At 45.2% G+C, this 22158-nt stretch overlaps 1 protein-coding gene across 5 annotated transcripts in view; it reads right to left on the reverse strand.

Moving 5' to 3' along the window:
- Positions 1-22158, reverse strand: part of LOC129855548 (microtubule-associated serine/threonine-protein kinase 2-like) — a 270030-nt gene that overhangs the window by 159115 nt on the left and 88757 nt on the right. Inside the window, exon 1 of one of the 5 annotated variants that reach the window (XM_055923335.1) lies at positions 17515-19711. The exons of the other annotated variants lie outside the window; for them this stretch is intronic. Within the exon in view, the coding sequence (XP_055779310.1) occupies positions 17515-17553 (39 nt within the window). The 5' untranslated portion in view covers positions 17554-19711. Of the gene's footprint in view, positions 1-17514; positions 19712-22158 lie in introns of those variants that run through there. 5 annotated transcript variants of the gene reach the window in all.

Below are 22158 nucleotides of genomic sequence, written 5' to 3' on the forward strand. Positions count from 1 at the left end.
CTGTGAAACAAGGTCACGACGGGAGGAAAACAATCCGGGAAACACAGAAAATATATACGACCTTGAAATTCAAACTTAAAAACACTCGAACATAATCCGCCTTACACATTGCGTTAGCGTTGGAGCTTTGATATGGCTACATGTGGTGGCTTAGCGAGAATTTGCAAACTAGTCGGGATGGCTGCCGTATGCGTGTGCGTGTCCTGGTATGACAGAATAGCATGTTAGCTAGTATCTAGTCCCACGGGAGACAGAGCACTCAAGAGGACAACCAAGCAGCATATTGAGCTGATTCTGAGTAGAGGGGGGGGGGTCTGTACTGAAGGACAATATTAATGATGGGGAGATGGGCTGTGACAGACACGTCATGGACAACCACATGGGAGTTCTCCCTATCTGACAAGAGATATCCTGGCCTAGTCAGCTAACTAGGGTGTGGTCTGACTCGTTACTGTACATGATATTTATAGGACCTACACCACAGTAACACCACTATCATCACAGCTTTAAACTGAAATACTAAATATGTTCTTACGGCATGTCTGACCCAGATTCTACTGCAATTACTGACTCGTTCCAGACTGTATCGGATTGCTGTCCTGTAAATTTGCCAGTTTCACAACGAAGCAGAGAGAGAGGGAGAGAAGAGGAGGAAGAGAGTGCAGTTAGCCCGAGTCTTCAGGGGCAGAAATGAAGCCGTCTCAAGTTCCTTTGTCTCTGGCACCCATCCACTCCCTCCCTCGCTCTTTACCCCCTCCCTCCCGCCTCTTTTCTCTCCTTTCCTTGTTTCTGTGCCCGCCGAGACCCCAGTTCATTATCGTAAGTCAGACAGCGAAACCTTCTCTCCTCCTGTCATCTCCCCGCGACCATCACTCAGTTCTGCTAGAGGAGAAAACAGCTTCAATTTGCACCTATCTACTGTACACCCGGATCCGTCGCACGACCACGTATCAGTACACGCACGCACACCACACACACAGTAGAGAAGGAGAGTGGGTCGTTTGTCTTGTACATACAAGGCTGGATCTATACATCTCTGTAACAGACAGCAGAGCACTATAGGAAAATACCACTTAAGTTGTGACAGAGATCGACTCTGCAGGGAAAAATACAATATATGTATTAGTATTACAATGGACCTGTACGATATTATACATTGCCATGTTGAGGTTGGATTCTGCAATATTCTGTCATCTTTTACTTGGAGTATTAACGGGGTGGTGAATGGAAATGCTCTCGTATCGACCAAAGAAGTTTCTTAAGGCTGTTGAACAACTCGATTTTCTAAAGCCAAGGGGAGATTGCGGTAGAAATATTCCTACAGCGTGATAACTGACTAAATCCAACGTGATCTACCTCTATGCTGTACCTGTCAGTTATAGGTACGGCAGGTAGCCTAGCAGTTAAGAGCGTTGGGACAGTAACCGAAAAGGTCACTGGTTTGAATCCCCAAGCCGGCAAAGTGGAAAATCTGCCGTTCTTCATTTGAGCAAGGCAGTTAACCCCAAACAACAACTACTCCCCGGATCTCGATTAAGGCAGCCCCTAGCACCTCTCCAATTCAGAGGGGTTGGGTTAAACGTGGAACATGCATTCAGTGGTGCAACTGACTAGGTTCTCCTTTCCGGTTATTTTAGATAGAAATGTATAGATGGCAACTTTAATAGACACAATAACATGACTGCGTGGCTAAATCTTTCCTCAAAGAAAAAAACGTATAAAAAAACAAGGGAAGGAAGATAGAAAGAAAAGAAGAGCTACAGAGAGCTGGAAAGAAAGATACGGGGAGGAATTGATGAGGAGTGGGGTGGGAAACGAGAGGTAGAGCGATAACAATGGAGGGAGAGCAACAGAGTGGGAAGAGAGAGGGCGAGCTAAAGAGAAAAACACTCATTATCCAGAGTGAAGTGAGGGATGGCAGCGTGTGGAGACAGAGGAGGCTCCCCTGGGAGAGAGGGAGGCACGTGAGAGGCATCAGATCAAAGCACTCTCTCCCTCTAACCTCTTCCCCTTTCTCTCTCCCGCCCTTCTCCTTTCCTGCTGTGGCCCGACACACTCACAGCTCCTCTCCATTCTTACTGCTGATGTGATTAATGCCTACTGTGAGAGAGGCTCTGGGGGAGAGAGACAGAAAGGGCCCTACCCATTCACACAGCCACAGAGCGGGGGAGGGGGGGGGATATAAACGTAACACCACAGAGGAAGATTGAGCGGGGGGGGACGCAAATCATCCGCGCCCGTATGTTCTGCGGCCGGTGCCTAATTATCAGAGAGACAAACAGAACCTAGACAGCAGATACTTATTTCTCCAAAGTTGTTTCAGAAACAGTTGATAAAACATGGTTTGGCCGGAGGCAGTGAGAGCAGGGGGTGTCTAGACATTCAATTTCACAGTGTTTGAAGTTGCGCCCCCTGGCCAACACAGCCTGGTGAACAGACAGAACATGACTAGATATGGCTGATCAATAAGAGGGAGGAGAGGAGGGGGTTTATATTAAATCAAACACTGTGTGAGGAAATGCATGTTTTCATACACTGAATTAACAGTGAGAGGTTTCCTGCCCCCTGTCCTCCCAGCGCAGTAGCGTCTTGTCTGTGTACACACGTGTATGCATTTGCAATCCACTTCATACACTTGAAATAACCTCTAGTATCTCCATCTCCACATCTGTGTGTGAGTGTGATGTGCAGAGCTGCCTATCAGTCTTTCAATTAGAGCTTGTTCCATTCCATCTTATCTGCTTCGTTTCTGACTGGGAGACGATGACTCAACTTAATGTACTCTGTGACGGGCCTGCGACACACACACACACACACACACACACACACACACACACACACACACACACACACACACACACACACACACACACACACACACACACACACACACACACAGGGGACGAGACATGGAGGGGACAAGGGCCACATTCAACCAGCTTTGGAGTGGCTCTTACTACAAGTCTACTCTCCTGACCTGTGCGGTAATTTGGTCTCTTGCTCTCTCTCTCTTCTATCGCTCTCCCCTGTCTTTCTCTCACTCTCCACTTGTGTAGCGATAAGCTCATACTGCCCACCGTTCTCGGTGGATGCGGAATGAGCTCACCGCCTGGTTCTAAATGGCTTATCCACAGAGCAGGCGTAGAGAGGGAGAGCGAGAGGGAGAGAGAGAAAGAGAAAAGAGAGGCAGAACAAGCATGAAACAGACAGCAGCCAGGCATTGTGGTCTCTGCAGGGCTCGAGCATTGACAAGGGCCACCTTGTTCTCTCTCTCCCGCTCTCTCTATCGCCCCCTCTAAAAACTATCTCCCCACACTATCTCCCAACTAACAAACAAACAAGTCAACACCGCCACTACTGAGGACCAGACTGTTCCAACCAAAGTGCAAGTTTAAGCTTGTTAAGCTGTACCTCAACCTGCTTTATGTTGTAACTGAACAAGACCTGGGCCTCCGGCGGAGAAAGGGGAGGAGGGGGAGAAGAGAGAGGGAGAGAATGGGGAGAATTGAAAGAAAGGAGCGAATGGGAAGAGAAGGAAGAGAACAGAAAGAAGGTGATGAGCAAGGGTGGAAAGGGAGAGATGAGGGAGAAGGGAGAGAGCGGAGCGCTGGACGTCGGGCTTATGTAATCAGAGATGTCACTGTTCCAAACGGGCAGAAGAGGTGATGGATGCCAAGGATGACAATGCTCAGGGGGGGGGGGGGGTTGTGTGGTCTGAGGTATTCTAACTGAAAGCTGACTGGGCGAAAAAGAAGCACGGCGTCTGAGTAACTGGGTGTCAGTCAGGATGTGTGACACTAACAGAGTGTGATGCTAGTTAGCGGAGCTAAAATAAATCCCTCGCTAACCCTGTCCCACTCCCAGGCTCAACCCCCCACCCCCCAGCCCTCCCCCTCATATGAGTGTGGGGAGTTGCATTTTAAAACAGAGCAACCAGTGCTAGGGAGAGCTAAATAATGCCAAAGGGTATGGGACATCACTACATCACTCGCACACATCAGAAACAGCCAACGGATACAACGCAATTCATTGAGGACGAGCCTCGTGTTTGTTCACAATGCCTGCACTTGCGGCAGTACAGTTGAAGTCGGACGTTTACATACACTTAGGTTGGAGTCATTAAAACTCGTTTTTCAACCATTCCATAAATGTCTTGTTAACAAACTATAGATTTTGGCAAGTCGGTTAGGACATCTACTTTGTGTATGTCACAAGTCATTTTCCCAACAATTGTTTACAGACAGATTATTTCACTTGTAATTCACTGCATCACAATTCCTGTGGGTCAGAAGTTTACAAGTTTACAAGTTTACAGATTCTGATTGACATCATTTGAGTCAATTGGAGGTGCACCTGTGGATGTATTTCAAGGGCTACCTTCAAACTCAGTGCCTTTTTTGCTTGACATCATGGGAAAATCTAAAGAAATCATCCAAGACCTCAGAAATAAAATTGTAGACCACAAGTCTGGATCGTCCTTGGGAGCAATTTCCAAATGCCTGAAGGTACCACGTTCATCTGTACAAACAATAGTACGCAAGTATAAACACCATGGGACCACGCAGCCGTCATACCGCTCAGGAAGGAGACGCGTTCTGTCTCCTAGAGATGAATGTACTTTGGTGCGAAAAGGGCAAATCAGTCCCAGAACAACAGCAAAGGACCATGTGAAGATGCTGGAGGAAACAGGTACAAAAGTATCTATATCAAGAATAAAACAAGTTCTGTATTGACATAACCTGAAAGGCCGCTCAGCAAGGAAGAAGCCACTGCTCCAAAACCACCATAAAAAGCCAGACTATGGTTTGCAACTGCACATGAGGACAAAGATAGTACTTTTTGGAGAAATGTCCTCTGGTCTGATGAAACAAAAATAGAACTGTTTGGCCATTATGACCATCCTTATGTTTGGAGGAAAAAGGGGGAGGCTTGCAAGCTGAAGAACACCATCTCAACCGTGAAGCACGGGGGTGGCAGCATCATGTTGTGGGGGTGCATTGCTGCAGGAGGGACTGGTGCACTTCATTAAATAGATGGATTCATGAGGAATGAAAATTATGTGGATATATGTCGCAAATGGGTCTTCCAAATGGACAATGACCCCAAGCATACTTCCAAAGTTGTGGCAAAATGGCTTAAGGAAAACAAAGTCAAGGTATTGGAGTGGCCATCACAAAGCCCTGACCTCAATCCTATAGAAAATGTGTGAGCAGAACTGAAAAAGCGTGCGTGAGCAAGGAGGCCTACAAACCTGGCTCAGTTACACCAGCTCTGTCAGGAGGAATGGGCCAAAATTCACCAAAACTATTGTGGGAAGTTTGTGGAAGGCTACCTGAAACGTTTGATCCAGAGTTAAACAATTTAAAAGCAATGCTCCCAGATACTAATTGACTGTATGTAAACTTCTGACCCACTGGAAAGATTTATATTCTGACAGATTTATATTCTGAAAAAATGTATAGGTCCATTATCTTTTCTACATACTTTATCTGGTTTTAGTCATTAAGTTTACATTAAAAGCATTTTTTATCCTTCTCTTTTCCCTCCTCCTCAGTTTCAGCTCCCTTATCCTATCCTCGAGCAACTAGAGGCATTTTGCTTTGACATAGTTTGCCTGCCAAAAGACACGATCACCTCGAGCCATGCAAGGCAAGCTCCAACTGTACAGAGAAAGTGACAGGGGGGGTGAGAAAGATTTTCATTTCATTAGGTCCAACACCTCAGGGTCATTCATATTTCAGCAGCTAAGAAGAGCCCCGTGTGTGTGCTGTGGTCTGTGGTGTGTGTTTGAGCTGAGGCAGAACAGTCACTCTGTCCTCCTGAGAGCTTATCCCTCCAATCCCTACCGCAGTAGATATAGCATGGCTGTACAACTATACATTTACAAAGCACAGAATAATATGAGTGTCAGCTCAATGTGGCCTCTATACAACAGCTATAAAAATGACTTGCTATGATTTAAAGTGCTGTGAAAAACTATTTGCCCCCTTTCTGATTTTCTACATTTTTGACACTGAATGTTATCAGATCTTCAAACAAAACATAATATTAGATAAAGGGAACCTGAGTGAATAAATCATTTAAACGTTTCATTTATTTATAATAAACAAAGTTACGCAACACCCAATGAAATCATATCATGAAATGCTTTGAAAGGCTGGTCATGGGTCACATCAACTCCATCATCCCAGACACCCTGAACCCACTCCAATTTGCATACTGCCCCAACAAATCCACAGATGACATCATCTCTATTACACTCCACACTGCCCTTTCCCACCTGGACAAAAGGAACACGTACGTGAGAATGCTGTTCATTGACTACAGCTTAGCGTTCAACACCAGAGTGCCCTCCAAGCTCATCACTAAACTAAGGACCCTGGGACTGAACATTTCCCTCTGCAAATGGATGCTGGACTTCTTGGTGGGCCGCCCCCAAGTGGTGAGGGTAGGCAACAGCACTTTCCTCACGCAATCACTTGGGCCAAGCTCCCTGCTATCCAGGACTTCTATACCAGGCAGTCTCAGAGGAAGGTCCTTCAAAATGTCAAAGACTCCAGCCACCCAAGTCATAGATTGGTCTCTCTGCTACCGCACGGCAAGTGGTAGCGGAGTGCCAAGTCTGGGACCAAAAGGCTCCTGAACAGCTTCTACCCCCCCAAGCCACAAGACTGCTAAATAGCTACCTGGACTATCTGCATCCTTTCTCACTAACTTCTTTGTCTCATCACCTTCGCTGCTGCTACTGTTTATTTACTGTCACTTTAATCCTAGTTAAATGTACAGTGGGGAGAACAAGTATTTGATACGCTGCCGATTTTGCAGGTTTTCCTACTTACAAAGAATGTAGAGGTCTGTAATTCTTATCATAGATCACTTCAACTGTGAGAGACGGAATCTAAAACAAAAATCCAGAAAATCACATTGTATGATTTTTAAGTAATTAATTAGCATTTTATTGCATGACATAAGTATTTGATACATCAGAAAAGCAGAACTTAATATTTGGTACAGAAATCTTTGTTTGCAAAGAGATCATACAGAGATCATACGTTTCCTGTAGTTCTTGACCAGGTTTGCACACACTGCAGCAGGGATTTTGGCCCACTCCTCCATACAGACCTTCTCCAGATCCTTCAGGTTTCGGGGCTGTCGCTGGGCAATACGAACTTTCAGCTCCCTCCAAAGATTTTCTATTGGGTTCAGGTCTGGAGACTGGCTAGGCCACTCCAGGACCTTGAGATGCTTCTTATGGAGCCACTCCTTAGTTGCCCTGGCTGTGTGTTTCGGGTCGTTGTCATGCTGGAAGACCCAGCCACGACCCATCTTCAATGCTCTTACTGAGGGAAGAAGGTTGTTGGCCAAGATCTCGCGATACATGGCCCCATCCATCCCATCCATCCTCCCTTCAATACGGTGCAGAAAAGCATCCCCAAAGAATGATGTTTCCACCTCCATGCTTCACGGTTGGGATGGTGTTCTTGGGGTTGTACTCATCCTTCTTCTTCCTCCAAACACGGCGAGTGGAGTTTAGACCAAAAAGCTCTATTTTTGTCTCATCAGACCACATGACCTTCTCCCATTCCTCCTCTGGATCTTCCAGATGGTCATTGGCAAACTTCAGACGGGCCTGGACATGTGCTGGCTTGAGCAGGGGGACCTTGCGTGCACTGCAGGATTTTAATCCATGACGGCGTAGTGTGTTACTAATTGTTTTCTTTGAGACTGTGGTCCCAGCTCTCTTCAGGTCATTGACCAGGTCCTGCCGTGTAGTTCTGGGCTGATCCATCACCTTCCTCATGATCATTGATGCCCCACGAGGTGAGATCTTGCATGGAGCCCCAGACCGAGGGTGATTAACCGTCATCTTGAACTTCTTCCACTTTCTAATAATTGCGCCAACAGTTGTTACCTTCTCACCAAGCTGCTTGCCTTTTGTCCTGTAGCCCATCCCAGCCTTGTGCAGATCTACAATTTTATCCCTTATGTCCTTACACAGCTCTCTGGTCTTGGCCATTGTGGAGATGTTGGAGTCTGTTTGATTGAGTGTGTGGACAGGTGTCTTTTATACAGGTAACGAGTTCAAACAGGTTCAGTTAATACAGGTTAATGAGTGGAGAACAGGAGGGCTTCTTAAAGAAAAACTAACAGCTCTGTGAGAGCCGTAATTCTTACTGGTTGGTAGGTGATCAAACACTTATGTCATGCAATAAAATGCAAATTAATTACTTAAAAATCATAAAATGTGATTTTCTGGATTTTTGTTTTAGATTCCGTCTCTCACCGTTGAAGTGTACCTATGGTAAAAATTACAGACCTTTAATTACAGACCTTTACATGCTTTGTAAGTAGGAAAACCTGCAAAATCGGCAGTGTTTCAAATACTTGTTCTTCCCACTGTACATATAGTTGAAGTCGGAAGTTTACATACACCTTAAAAAAATACATTTAAACAAAATTTTTCACAATTGCTGACATTTAATCCTAGTAAAAATTCCCTGTTTTCGGTCATTTGGGATAAACATCTTATTTTAAAAATGTGAAATGTCAGAATAATAGTAGAGATAATTATTTATTTCAGCTTTCATTTCTTTCATCACATTCCCAGTGGGTCAGAAGCTTACATTCAATCAATTAGTATTTGGTAGCATTGCCTTTAAATTGTTTAACTTGGGTCAAACATTTTGTGTAGCCTTCCACAAGCTTCCCACAATAAGTTGGGTGAATTTTGGCCCATTCCTCCTGACAGACCTGGTGTAACTGAGTCAGGTTTGTAGGCCTCCTTGCTCGCGCACACTTTTTCAGTTCTGCCCACACATTTTCTATATGATGAGGTCAGGGCTTTGTGATGGCCACTCTAACACCTTGACTTTGTTGTCCTTAAGCCATTTTCCCACAACTTTACCCATCTGCGACCAAGCTTTAACTTCCTGACTGATGTCTTAAAATGTTGCTTCAAGAGATCCACATAATTTTCATTCGACATGATGCCATTTATTTTGTGTATGTAAAAAGTGTATGTAAACGTTTGACTTCAACTGTATCTCCCTCAACCACGTCGTACCCCTGCACTGGTACGCCATCTATATAGGTAAGTTATCGTTACTCAATGGGTATTTCTTACTACTTTTTATTATTACGTGTTTGACTTTTCTATTATTTCTCTATTTTCGTTTCTCTCTGCATTGTTGGGAAGGGTCCGTAATGAATTAATTCACTGTTAGTCTACACCTGTTGTTTATAAAGAATGTGATGAATAAAATGTGATTAGATTTTGATTTATTTGTTCAGTCAGGTTCCCTTTATCTAATATTAGGTTTTGGTTGAAGATCTGATAACATTCAGTGCAAAAAACATGCAAAAATAAAGAACACAAGAAAGGGGGCAAATACTTCAAAATGGCACAGTGCGTTTAAGAAATAAGGCCCTGTCTACGAACAGCCCTTATCACGGCTAAGGGCTGTTCTTAGACACGACGCATAGCAGAGTGCCTGGACACAGCCCTTAGCCGTGGTATATTGGCCATATACCACAAACCCCAGAGGCGCCTGATTGCTATTATAAACTGGTTACCAACGTAATTTGAGCAGTAAAAATAAATATTTTGTCATACCCGTGGTATACAGTCTGATATACCACGGCTGTCAGCCAATCAGCATTCAGGGCTCGAACCACCCAGTTTATAATAGTCATTAAGCACTATGGATGATATCGTGTAGAGACGGTGAGAGACCGACGACTGCCCGTCGGCTGAAGGGTGGGTGAGGGGTCCCTTTGTAATGTGGGTTAGCTATTCAATGTTTCACCGTCTGAGTCAATGTTTGAGCACAGGAGCCCAGAAGCCCTGTGCTTTGTCTGGGGTCTGGGCTAACAGGTTATGGGTCAGTCTTTAACAGCAGGCTGGTAAATAATCAGGCCAGCAATAGAGCAGAGCACGAATAAAAGCCTATGTAGAAACAGTCATTACATAATAATTTGTTGGGTGCTAATATTTGTCCTTTTTCACACATGTACAAGTGTGTATTACGCTGTGAATTGGAAATGTGTTTTTTGCATATCCCAACTCTCTCTGAGACAACCTTAGAGAGTGGAGTCCCAGCCAGGGTCTGCCATTATCGACGTTGATCCTGGATCAATTGGGGTTAAATGCTTCGCTCAAGGGCACATTGACAGATTTTCCACCTTGTTGACTCGGTGTTTCGAATTAGTGACCTTTTGGTTGCGGGCCCAACGCTCTAACCGTTAGCCTACGTGCCAGCCCTAACAAGGCTCAAGTGCTGCCTTCAGTCATTCGGTCCGCCAACTCCACAATACAACAACCGTCTTGCTCTCACCTCCTCTCCTTTCCGTCTTCTATCTCTCCACCTCTGCCTCCCAGCTCCCCTTCACTCCCTCCCCCTCTTCTCATTCCCTCCACCCTGCAGGTACAATTCCCCCTCCACTCAACCCCCCACCACCTCCCCCTGTGTCCTCATCTACAAACCCAGTGAAGCAGGATAACCATTTACCAGCCTGCCCTGTCCTGCCAGCCAGCACCATCAGAAGAGTAAGATGCCCCGTGGCACCCCCCACTTCCCCTCCCAGCCTCCTCATCTCTCTCTCCGGCACCTGAGCTCACATTGACACTTTGACGCGTTTCTCCTGATCAACCCCTCTATCGGACTCTCCATCTATTCGCGTGTCTGTCTAGACAAAGGAGGAAAGATACAGCCAAAACAAAAAGGCATGGACAATACTCAACCCCTCTCTGCTTTAATCGTTAACCCTTCTGCCTGACGGAAACAGAAAAAGGATCCGATAATGACCCTTCGCTAAACCCTTGGTTACTGTTGCAACCCTCGGTCAACATTTTCCCGGGAAGCCCAATTCCCCTTTCAAACCACTGGAGAAAACCCTTGACAATGATCTCAAACTGTGTTTTTAATTAAATGAAACACAGACTTCCCCTTGCTGGCCAGGAAGGAGACTCTCAGGTATGTCGACATCAGATGAGTTATATGTATTATATAGCCAAATTAGCTAACTAACATACCTTTGTAGAAAGCGAGTTATATTAACTATGGATAGCTACTTAGCTAGCGTTAGCAACGTATTCAATGAGAGCTATCTAACAAACAATGCAACAACAGTATAATTTCTGATAATAAAACATTTACAAAATTCAGGATACTCAGTATTTCAGGTATCATAGTTGCAATTACCTGGCGCACTGTTAAATTATTTAGCCATTTAAACATGTACTTTTTTCTGGATCAAAATGGGGCTTAGGTAGTGGGTGTGGTGGGGCCGTGACCTTGGGCGTGGCAAATGGTGCAGTCGCCGACCTAAAATTTCACTGTCTAACTTTTATTTTGTTGCTTGTTACTTCTCAAAGAGGATCCTATTTAAAAATGTAATATAAGTTCATTAACTTTTCTACATACTTTACATCTGGTTTTAGTCGTTTAAGTTTACACTGAAAATGTTTTTTCATCCCAAAAATTATATTCATCTATATATATATTTTTTTAAATATATTTTTTATTATTATTATTATTATTATTATTATTATTATTTTTGTCTGGACATACTGTAGGCGGCCCGTTCAATACTTTTGTATGCAGAAAAAACCCTGCATAGCCTTCCTTGGCTTCCGAGTGGCGCAGCGGTCTAAGGCACTGCATCTCAGTGCAAGAGGTGTCATTACAGACCCTGGTTCGATTCCAGGCTGTATCACAACCGGCCATGATTGGGAGTCCCATAGGGCGGCACACGATTAGCCCAGCGTCGTCCGGATTTGGCCGGGGTAGGCCGTCATTGTAAATAAGAATTTGTTCATAACTGCCTTGCCTAGTTACATAAAGGTTAAATAAAAATAAAAATGTTGCTTGTCTGAGGTGGCAGACTCATTTGTTATCCATTATCCATCCTGCGATTGGTTGCCCAAAATTCTGGGGCGGGGCTTAACGAACAATCATTTGACTCCTATATTCCTGTACGTTTCGGCTAATCTCCAAACCAAGTCTTCTCTTCAAACAAACAAAATATATAAAAGTGTGATTCTCCAACTGAAATACCCACAGACACTACTACATAATAAAGATGTTAGTGAAGTGTTAGTGTACATCAGAGTGAGCCATTCTAACAGCCCAGTATGGCAGATCTGGGACCATTAGAGAACTCACATGACAGCCATTTGGAATGGAAACTGACTGCCAGCAGGTGTGTACCGGCACCTGTGTGTGTGTGTAGACTTATTAGTCGCGTAGACCAAATGACTCACCGCTCAGCCACCTTTATAGTGCATTTAGACCGTCACACACTCCTACTAGGGTAACGCCCTATTTGACCTCCCACCCCAGGCCCATTTGACTGTCTACTCCAAAGGGAGACAGTTTAGATGTTTAGATGAAGAGCATACACTGAGATTAACAACAAGTCATGTGTCTTCTCTTTGTTGTCGTCCATCTACCTACACTATTAGCGTTGGAAGTTACCCCAGGGGTATGAACGCTGTGTGTGTGTGTGTGTTTCCGGGGTGGGAGCTGATAGTGTTGGCTCTGCCGTCCAGACGTACGGTGCCCCATGGGCATCCAGCCACACCAGAGGATTTGGAGAAACAAAAAACCCTTCCCCCAGCCGGCACACACAGCCCACTGGCCAGACAAAACACTCATGTAGTCAAAGCTCAGTACTGCTTTATCCAACAGTGGGCCTTGTCTCTCTCTCACACACACACACACACACACACACACACACACACACACACACACACACACACACACACACACACACACACACACACACACACACACACACACACACACACACACACACACACACACACACACACACCTGACTCTTTGTCTGTCTGCACACGGGCCAGCGAACACGTATTCTCACACATTGACAAAAAACACACACACGTTGGCTGACGTGAGTACGGTTTTTAATCGGGTCAACACCCGCAAGGCCGCGGGGCCAGAAGGTATTCCAGGGCACGTCCTCAGAGAATGAGCAGCTGGCAGGCATATTCACGGTCATTTACAACCTCTCCTTGTCCCAGTCCGTAAACGCCAAGTCTGACCACCATCGTTCCTGTTCCCAAGAACTCTGAGGCTACCTGCCACAATGACTGCCACCCTGTAGCACTCACATCATTCATCATGAAGTGCTTTGAAAGGCTGGTTATGGCACACATCAACTCCATCATCCCAGACCCACTATAGTTTGTATACCACCCCAACAGATCCATAGACGACACAATCTCAACTGCACTCCACACTGCCTTCACCAAGGCAGATAAGAGGAATACCTATGTGAGAATGCTGTTCATGGACTACAGTTCGGCGTTCAACACCATCGTACCCTCCAAGCTCATCACCAAGCTTGGGACCATGGGACTGAACACATCCCTCTGCAACTGGATCCTGGACTTCCTGACGGGACAAATCCAGGTGCTGAGGGTAGGCAACATTACCGTCCCCACGCTGACCCTCAACATGGGGAAACGAGGCAGGCAAGCACGCCCCCATCCAAATCACTAAGGGCTTAAAATGGTCCACACAAACAGTCATAAAGAAGGTGCGACAGTGCCTCTACAATCATCATATATGCTGCTGCTACTCGGTTTATCATTTATCCTGATGCATAGTCACCTTACCCATATACAGTGCCTTCAGAAAGTATTCACACCCCTTGACATTTTCTACATTTTTTGTATTACAAAGTGGGATTAAAAGTGATTTAATTATCATTTTTGGTCAAAATAAAATACTCTGTAATATCAAAGTGGAAGACATTCAAAGTGGAAGAAACATTCAATGCTGTCTTGGTAAGCAACTCCAGTGTATATTTGGCCTTGGGTTTCAGGTTATTGTCCTGCCGAGAGGTGAATTTGCCTCCCAGTATCTGTTGGAGAGCAGACTGAACCAGGTTTTCCTCTAGGATTTTGCCTGTGTTTAGCTCTATTCCATGACATTTTCTCATAAGACACGTCCTAATCCTGGTCGATGGCAAGCAGTACCCTCCTGTACTACCTGCGTGTGAACAGGTAGTACAGTCACTACAAAGATACAGGTGTCCTTTCTAACTCAGTTGCCGGAGAGGAACGAAAGCGCTCAGGGATTTCACAATGAGGCCAATGGTGACTTTAGCCCAGTTACAGAGTTTAATTGCTGTGATCGGAGAAAACGAATGAATAACTTCACGACGGTCAAGGGGATGTTCTGTTATAATCTCCACCCGGCACAGCCAGAAGAGGACTGGCCACCCCTCATAGCCTGGTTCCTCTCCAGGTTTCTTCCTAGGTTTTGGCCTTTCTAGGAAGTTTTTCCTAGCCACCGTGCTTCTACACCTGCATTGCTGGCTGTTTGGGGTTTTAGGCTGGGTTTCTGTACAGCACTTTGAGATATCAGCTGATGTAAGAAGGGCTATATAAATACATTTGATTTGATTTGATTTTCGCTGTATGCTTTTTTGTATTTTTACCCATCTACCAATAGGTGCCCTTCTTTGCAAGCCATTGGAAAACCCCTCTGGTCTTTGTGGTTGAATCTGTGTTTGTAATTCACTGCTCGACTGAGGGACCTTACAGATAAATGTATGTGTGGGGTACAGAGATGAGGTAGTCATTCAAAAATCACGCTAAACACTATGATTGCAAACAGAGGGAGTCCACGCAACTTATTATGTGTCTTGTTAAGCACATTTCTGCTACCGAACTTATTTGGACTTGCCATAACAAAGGGGTTGAATACTCGACTCAAGACACTTCAGCTTTTCATTTTGTATTTGACATTAAGGGGTATTGTGTGTAGGCCAGTGACAAAACAATCTCAATTTAATCCATTTTAAACTGTCTGTAACAACAACATGTGGAAAAAGTCAAGGGGTGAAGGCACTGTACATATCTACTCCAAGCACTTCAGTTTCCTTGCACATTGTAAATATGTGACGTGCTCTATGTCACGGATTCCCCCGGTACTGCTGCTCATTCCGTTCACCAGCTCCAGGGGTCTACGTCACTGGCCTTCTAGGCGTCACTGAACTGGATCGTGACCATCAACCCCGGACTGTCTGGTCTCATTACGCACACCTGGTTCCCATTCCCCCTGATTAGTATGTGTATATATGTGCCCTGTGTTTCCCATTGTCCTTGTTGATTATTGTTCCATGTCTGTTGGTCTTGTGAGTAACTGTGCTCTGTTGTATCAACTTTCGTGTTACCTTGTTAGTGTGAACTTGTTATTACGGGTATCGTCCCGTGTATTGTTATTACGGGTCTCGTCCCATGTATTTATTAGAGGTTTAGTGTTATATATACTACCGTTCAAAAGTTTGGCGTCACTTAGAAATGCCCTTGTTTTTTAAAGAAAAGCTATTTTTTTGTCCATTAAAATAACATAAAATTGATCAGAAATACAGTGTAGACATTGTTAATGTTGTAAATGACTATTGTAGCTGGAAACGGCAGATTTTTTATGGAATATCTACATAGGCGCGCAGAAGCCCATTATCAGCAACCATCACTCCTGTGTTCCAAAGGCACGTTGTGTTAACTAATCCAAGTTTATCATTTTAAAAGGCTAATTGTTCATTAGAAAACCCTTTCGCAATTATGTTAGCGCAGCTGAAAACTGTTGCGCTGATTAAGGAAGCAATAAAACTGGCCTTTAGACTAGTTGAGTATCTGGAGCATCAGCATTTGTGGGTTCGATTAAAGGCTCAAAATGGCCAGAAACAAAGACCTTTCTTCTGAAACTCGTCAGTCTATTCTTGTTCTGAGAAATGAAGGCTATTCAATGCGAGAAATTGCCAAGAAACTGAAGATCTCGTACAACGCTGTGTACTACTCCCTTCACAGAACACCGCAAACTCGCTCTAACCAGACTAGAAAGAGGAGTGGGAGGCCCCGGTGCACAACTGAGCAAGAGGACAAGTACATTAGAGTGTCTACAAACACACACAAAGTTACTCACAAATGCACCATGAAATGTAAACAAAATCTGGCACATTCACATAAAGGCACATATTCCATGCACACACACAATCAAATAGTCTGAGCTGAGCTCATCTTTTCAGATCAATCCGTTTCCAACTGCAACCCAGGCACTGACCCATCCCGCAATCTGTGGCCCATTAAGGAATATGTCCTCTTATATATCAGGCTGCTTTTACAGGGCCTCACTGAGACACTCTGCTGTCCAGTCCTCTGTATTACACATCGCTTTCTTTAAGCAGACAGAGTCAGGTTACCCTATGGTTAACCAGACCCCCCTGTCTGCTGTTACAACATCAGAATGTCCCACTACGACATTCTGTGAAGAGTGGTCCGACTAGTTCCTTTAAAGACACCGTCTCGCATTGAAAATCTCTGCTCGTCATCAGCCTGCAGCTATTTCAACAGGCAGTCAGGCTTTGAGGAAGATGTTACACAACCGCACTGGATAGAGTGTCTGTCTCTGTGTGTGAGATATGAAGTAAGAAAGTGTTTGTGTGTGTGTGTGTGTGTGTGTGTGTGTGTGTGTGTGTGTGTGTGTGTGTGTGTGTGTGTGTGTGTGTGTGTGTGTGTGTGTGTGTGTGTGTGTGTGTGTCTCACTGCATGGCAGAGAGCATGACTCCAGTGGGGTTGGACAGCTGAGACGGGCATCCCTGTCACTGCAGGGCAGAGGAGGGTCACACCAGAGCCGGCTTGACAGAGGCAGAGCTCTTATCACACAAACACGGCCTGGAGACATGGCCTAAGCCAGTATATGGACAGTCAGCACAATCATAGTACAGAGAGAAAGTGAGAGAAAGTATATGGGTTTGTTATGGACTGTATGAATCCTCCGTGTAAACTTAACAAGTCCGTTACTTGGTAGAATATGTGCGCCAACTCAAAATGAGAGGTACGGTAAGGCTCTGGACATAAACTTATCCAGGACTGAACCTATTCAGACCAGGTCAGTTCAGCCAATACCCTCATTCTACCTGCTTTCATTCTTAAAATGAAGAATGCTAAAGAATGAGCACCACATAGTGTACTCTGAGTAGTATTATCACAGACTGTGCAGTAAAAGTCTAGTCCACTCTATGAATTGAGCTGTAGATGGATTGAGATTTGCCTGGTGGAGAAGGATATTCTTGGCTAATTCCCTCCTGATTCTGGGCCTGGTCTGTGAAGCTCCTCTCTGCCAGGGGTTTGTGCTGTTGTAGATTTGGGGAGTGAATAATGCTGACACCACTGGCTGCCGCTGCCCTGGCCTCCCGCTACTGTTTCCGCCTGTCTGCATCAAGCAGGCTGATCGCACTGCACAGTATCACTGCTATTAAACACAATCACAGCCACTTCCAGGAAGCACACACTATGACTAATAACAAGTAGGCAGTACTACGACAGCACAGTAGTACCAAGGAGAGAAGGTAATACATACTGTACAGCCTACGCAATGCCCGGCGTCAGTACACAAACACAACAAACCAACACTCTGGTCACATGTGGGTGTGAGGGTGCTTGTTGATGTTTGGTGGTCGGTTGGGAACACGTCTTACCTGCAGACCCCTGCGTCTCAGAATACTGGAGTCATCCATGTTTCTGCTGCTGTCGAGTCAAACAGTAGAGGCTCTATACAGACAGTTTCACCCCTCTTTAGGGGTACAGAAACACCCTTTCTGCTGGGGTTGGGGTACAGATCGAGAGATGGTCCTCTGCGCCAGGATGGGGGTGGTGAGCAGGCACTTTTCAGGGGTCGATCACCGAGGGTGAGTTAGCTCATAGTTAGTTCCCTCGCTCCTCTGGTCCAGCAGGATTCATTCAGACCTTACTCTGGGAACTAGATGTGTCACCGTCCATAGAGGGAAGAAATACCTCTCCTCCCTTTCAGACGGTCTGCTTGCCTCATGCTTCGGCAGTCTTGAGGCTTCTGCTGGTCGGTGCAACACGCTAAACAGTCCCCCTTTTTGATTTCTAGTATTGCCTTGATGGTGTCCCTCCCTGACAAACACTGTAGTGTGACTTCCAAAAGATTCCTCCTAAAAATGAAAGGCTCAGCAGCGGTGGTTCTTCTCCGTTCTTCTCAATGAGGCCACGCTACATTCCTCTGTCCTGGATTGTTGCCTGTCGGCGCGGCCGGTGCAGTGGCCGGCGTAACTAGGTTGATAGTGGTATGTGAGCTTGCTTCTCTCGTCCTCCCTCCCTTTCTTCCCTAGTTCTCTTTCTGTGAATCACGTGTTGTCTCTAAGCTCCTCTCTCATTCATCTGTTCAACGAAGGGCACACAACTCCCTCTCACACCTCCACTGAGTCTGTGCTCAGTAGAAAGAACATGTACAGTTGGAGCTTACAACTATCGGTTTTCTATATCCCCCCCTCTTCTCTATTTCACTCTTTCTCTGACCGTCCTTCTGTCCGTCTATCTGTTCCCCACAGTCACTACTTCTACGGAGACTTCACTACTCCATAATTCATGGGCAGTTTGCAACAGACATTAATGATCACAATGGGGCCTAAGTGGGAAGAGGGAGAGAAAGCGGCGCCCAGGCTGATCGTCCGTCTCACGGCAGTCTGCCAGCTTAATTAGAAAAAGACTGTGAACGCACACAATATTCTCACACATACACTCCTCAGGGTCGATTGTTTGTTTCACACACATACATACAAGGCTTCTAACCCCCTCAAAACAAACAGTCTGACGAACAAGGTGCTTTCTGCTTTCAAGGTTTTTTTTGAGAGTTGGTTTCCCCCCGGGGATGAAGCAGTATTGATGAGTGAGTCCAACTCCAGTCCAGCACAGTGGGCAGTGAGCTTCCAAGTATCGACACAGCTTCAAGGCTAGACTGTGCGCTCTCTCTTTCTCTCTGTAATAAATGTTCCACGTGGACTGCCCGAGATGGAGAAAAGGCAGAAGTATTGTGAACAACACACACAGTGGCTACCCACACTGGGATCTGAGGCTCAGGGAAAGGCAGTGGGCAGCAGCAACAGCAGCAGTCTAGAAACAGTAGAGCAGCAGCCTACAAACCGCAGAAAGGAAAAGGCCAGCACCTCTATCTCTACTCAGACCAGTAGAGCCATTCCCTCAGAGCAGAGCAAGGAAGAGCAGAGATGGAGAGGCAGGAGGTACCTGCAGCAGATTGTAATGTTGGCTCCAACACACAAAAGATAGGAATGCCTGTCACATGCAGCAGTCATCTCTTCATTTCTCTCTTGTTCTCTCTCTTCGCACATCCACCTCTCCCAGGTTCAAGTCTGTGTGCTCGGAGTAATGCACGGGGGGATCCATCACAGCTGGGAGTGATAAAAGGAGAGGATGTCAGCCTCTTCTCATCCTGTCTTTCCTTGAAGAGAACGCAGATGTGTCGGTTGGTTTATGAGGTTCTTCACTGGAATGCTGCTACAACCTAAAGGGCACTATTCTCTCTGTCTCTTCTCTGGTCCTTTGGTATCAGTTGTCCCCAGGGTGGTCTGTGGCAGGTGGTCTCCAGTGCAGGTGGTCTTCGCCAGGCAGATGGGCTCACGTTTTGGTAACAACGCACCTTTATCAACACGGTCTACGGAGCAGCCGAGAGGTTCTCTCTGGCATCGTGCCTTGCTGTTTCTCTCCCTCTCTCTGTTTCCATTTCTCTCTCTCTGTTTCTGTATGTGGCGATGCACTCACATGCTCCTGCACCTCCCCCGTTCTCTCCTTTAGAGTGTGGGATCTCGCTCTCTTTCCGTCTCTCTCTCTCTCTCTCTCCCTTCCTCTACTCTCGCGTCCTCTCTCGTTCGTCAGAAGAACCGTTCGGGGAGCCAGCCAGTCACACACGAGCAGGCGGCAGTGAATTTACATATAATGAATGGAGGAGGGAAAGAAGCTCCGCCTTGCTTTCTGTCCACTCCTCACAGCCCTGTTCTCTCATCAAAACAAGGGGCTGCGTTTGAACACACACATATGGCATACACAGGAGAACACACACATATACATACTAATCACCGGTCCATGCTGATGTATTATTGCATTACAATGAATTAATCATGAGTGCTCTGATCTGACAGTAGGCCGATTAATTATTTATCAACAATATTTGAACAAAGTCAGTCTCCACTGTGTCATTAACAGCTAGCTACTGTTTCTCCTCTAAAGCTTCATTTTCTCTCGTTATTCTTCTTTCCTTTGAATATCCCTCCAAATCCCAGAATCAAGCAAAGGAGAAGTCTTTCATTCACCTAGCAATACACTATTCCGGTTGTTTTCAATACATTTTAAAGATTTACAAAGGGAACAAGAGGGGCGGCAGATGAAGGGAGAGGGGTAAAGAGAGGATTAGAGAAAGAGAAGGAATGATAAGAGTAATATTACATAAAATGTTATGCTTCGTAAACAAGAAGTGTAGACTGACAGTGAAATGCTTACTTACGGGGAGTTCCCAACAATTCACAAAAAAATATACATAAATAATAACACGGGGAATAAATATACAATGAATAAGTTGGCTATATTTTTTATTTGACCTTTATTTAACTATATGCACAGGGTACCAGTACTAGTACCGAGTCCATGTGTAGGGATATGAGGTGTATATGTACATATACATGGCATTGGGAAAGTATTCCGATCTCTTGAGTTTTACCACATTTTGTTACGTTACAGCCGTATTCTAAAATTGATTAAATTAATGTTTTTCCTCATTCATCTACACACAATACCCCATAATGACAAAGTGAAAACAGAATTGTATACATTTTTTCAAATTGATTGAAAATAAAAAACAAATACCTCTATTCAGACCCTTTGCTATGAGACTCTAAATTGAGCTCAGGTGCATCCTGTTTCCATTGATCATCCTTGAGATGATTCTACAACTTCATTGGAGTCCACCTGTGGTAAATTCAATTGATTGGACATGATCCGGAAAGGCACACACCTGTCTATATAAGGTCCCACATTTGACAGTGCATGTCAGAGCAAAAACCAAGCCATGAGGTCGAAGGAATTGTCCGTAGAGCTCCGAGACAGGATTGTGTCGAGGCACAGTACTAGAGAAGGGTACCAAAACATTTATACACCATTGAAGGTCCCCAAAAACACAGTGGCATCCATCATTCTTAAATTTAAGAAGTTTGGAACCACCAAGACTCTTCCTAAAGCCGGCCGCCTGGCTAAAATGAGCAATCGGGAGAAAAAGGCCATGGTCAGGGAGGTGACCAAGAACTTGATGGTCACTCTGACAGAGCTCCAGAGTTCCTCTGTGGAGATGGGAGAACCTTCCAGAAGGACAAACATCTCTGCAGCACTCCACCAATCAGGCCTTTGTGGTAGAGTGGCCAGATGCAAGCCTCTCCTCAGTAAAAGGCACATGACAGCCCACTTGGAGTTTGCCAAAAGGCACCTAAAGAACTCTCAGACCAGGAGAAACAAGATTCTCTGGTCTGATGAAACCAAGATTGAACTCTTTGTCCTAAAAGCCAAGCATCACGTCTGGAGGGAACCTGACACCATCCCTACGGTGAAGCATGGTGGTGGCAGCATCATGCTATGGGGATGTTTTTTAGCAGCAGGGACTGGGAGACTAGTCAGGATCGAGGAAAAGATGAACAGAGTAAAGTACTGAGATCCAGAGCGCTCATAACCTCAGACTGGGGAAAAGGTTCACCTTCCAACACCTTCCAACTGGACATGTCTCTGGATGTCCTTGAGTGGCCCAGCCAGAACCCGAACTTCAACCCAATCGAACATCTCCGGAGAGACCTGAAACTAGCTGTGCAACGACGCTTCCCGTCCAACCTGACAGAGCTTGAGGATCTGCAGAGAAAAATGGGAGAAACTCCCCAAGTACAGATGTGCCAAGCTTGTAGCGTCATACCCAAGAAGACTCGAGGCTGTAATCGGTGCCAAAGGTGCTTCAACAAAGTACTGAGTAAAGGAATACTTAAGTAAATGTTACATTTCAGTTTTTTTTTATACATTTGCAAACATTTCTAAAAAACTATTTTAGCTTTGTCATTATGGGGTATTGTGTGTAGATTGATGAGGAGGAAAAAACAAGAGGTCTGATTACTCTCCGAATGCACAGTAGGTAGGGGTAATGTGACTAGGCAACAGGATAGATAACAAACAGTAGCAGCAGTGTATGTGATGAGTCAAAAGAGTTAGTGCAAAAAGGATCAATGCTGATAGTCCGGGAAGCTATTTGGAGAGCTAATTAGTAGTCTTATGGC

The sequence above is a fragment of the Salvelinus fontinalis genome, chromosome 5 (genome assembly GCF_029448725.1).
Source record: "Salvelinus fontinalis isolate EN_2023a chromosome 5, ASM2944872v1, whole genome shotgun sequence".
NCBI lineage: Eukaryota > Metazoa > Chordata > Actinopteri > Salmoniformes > Salmonidae > Salvelinus > Salvelinus fontinalis.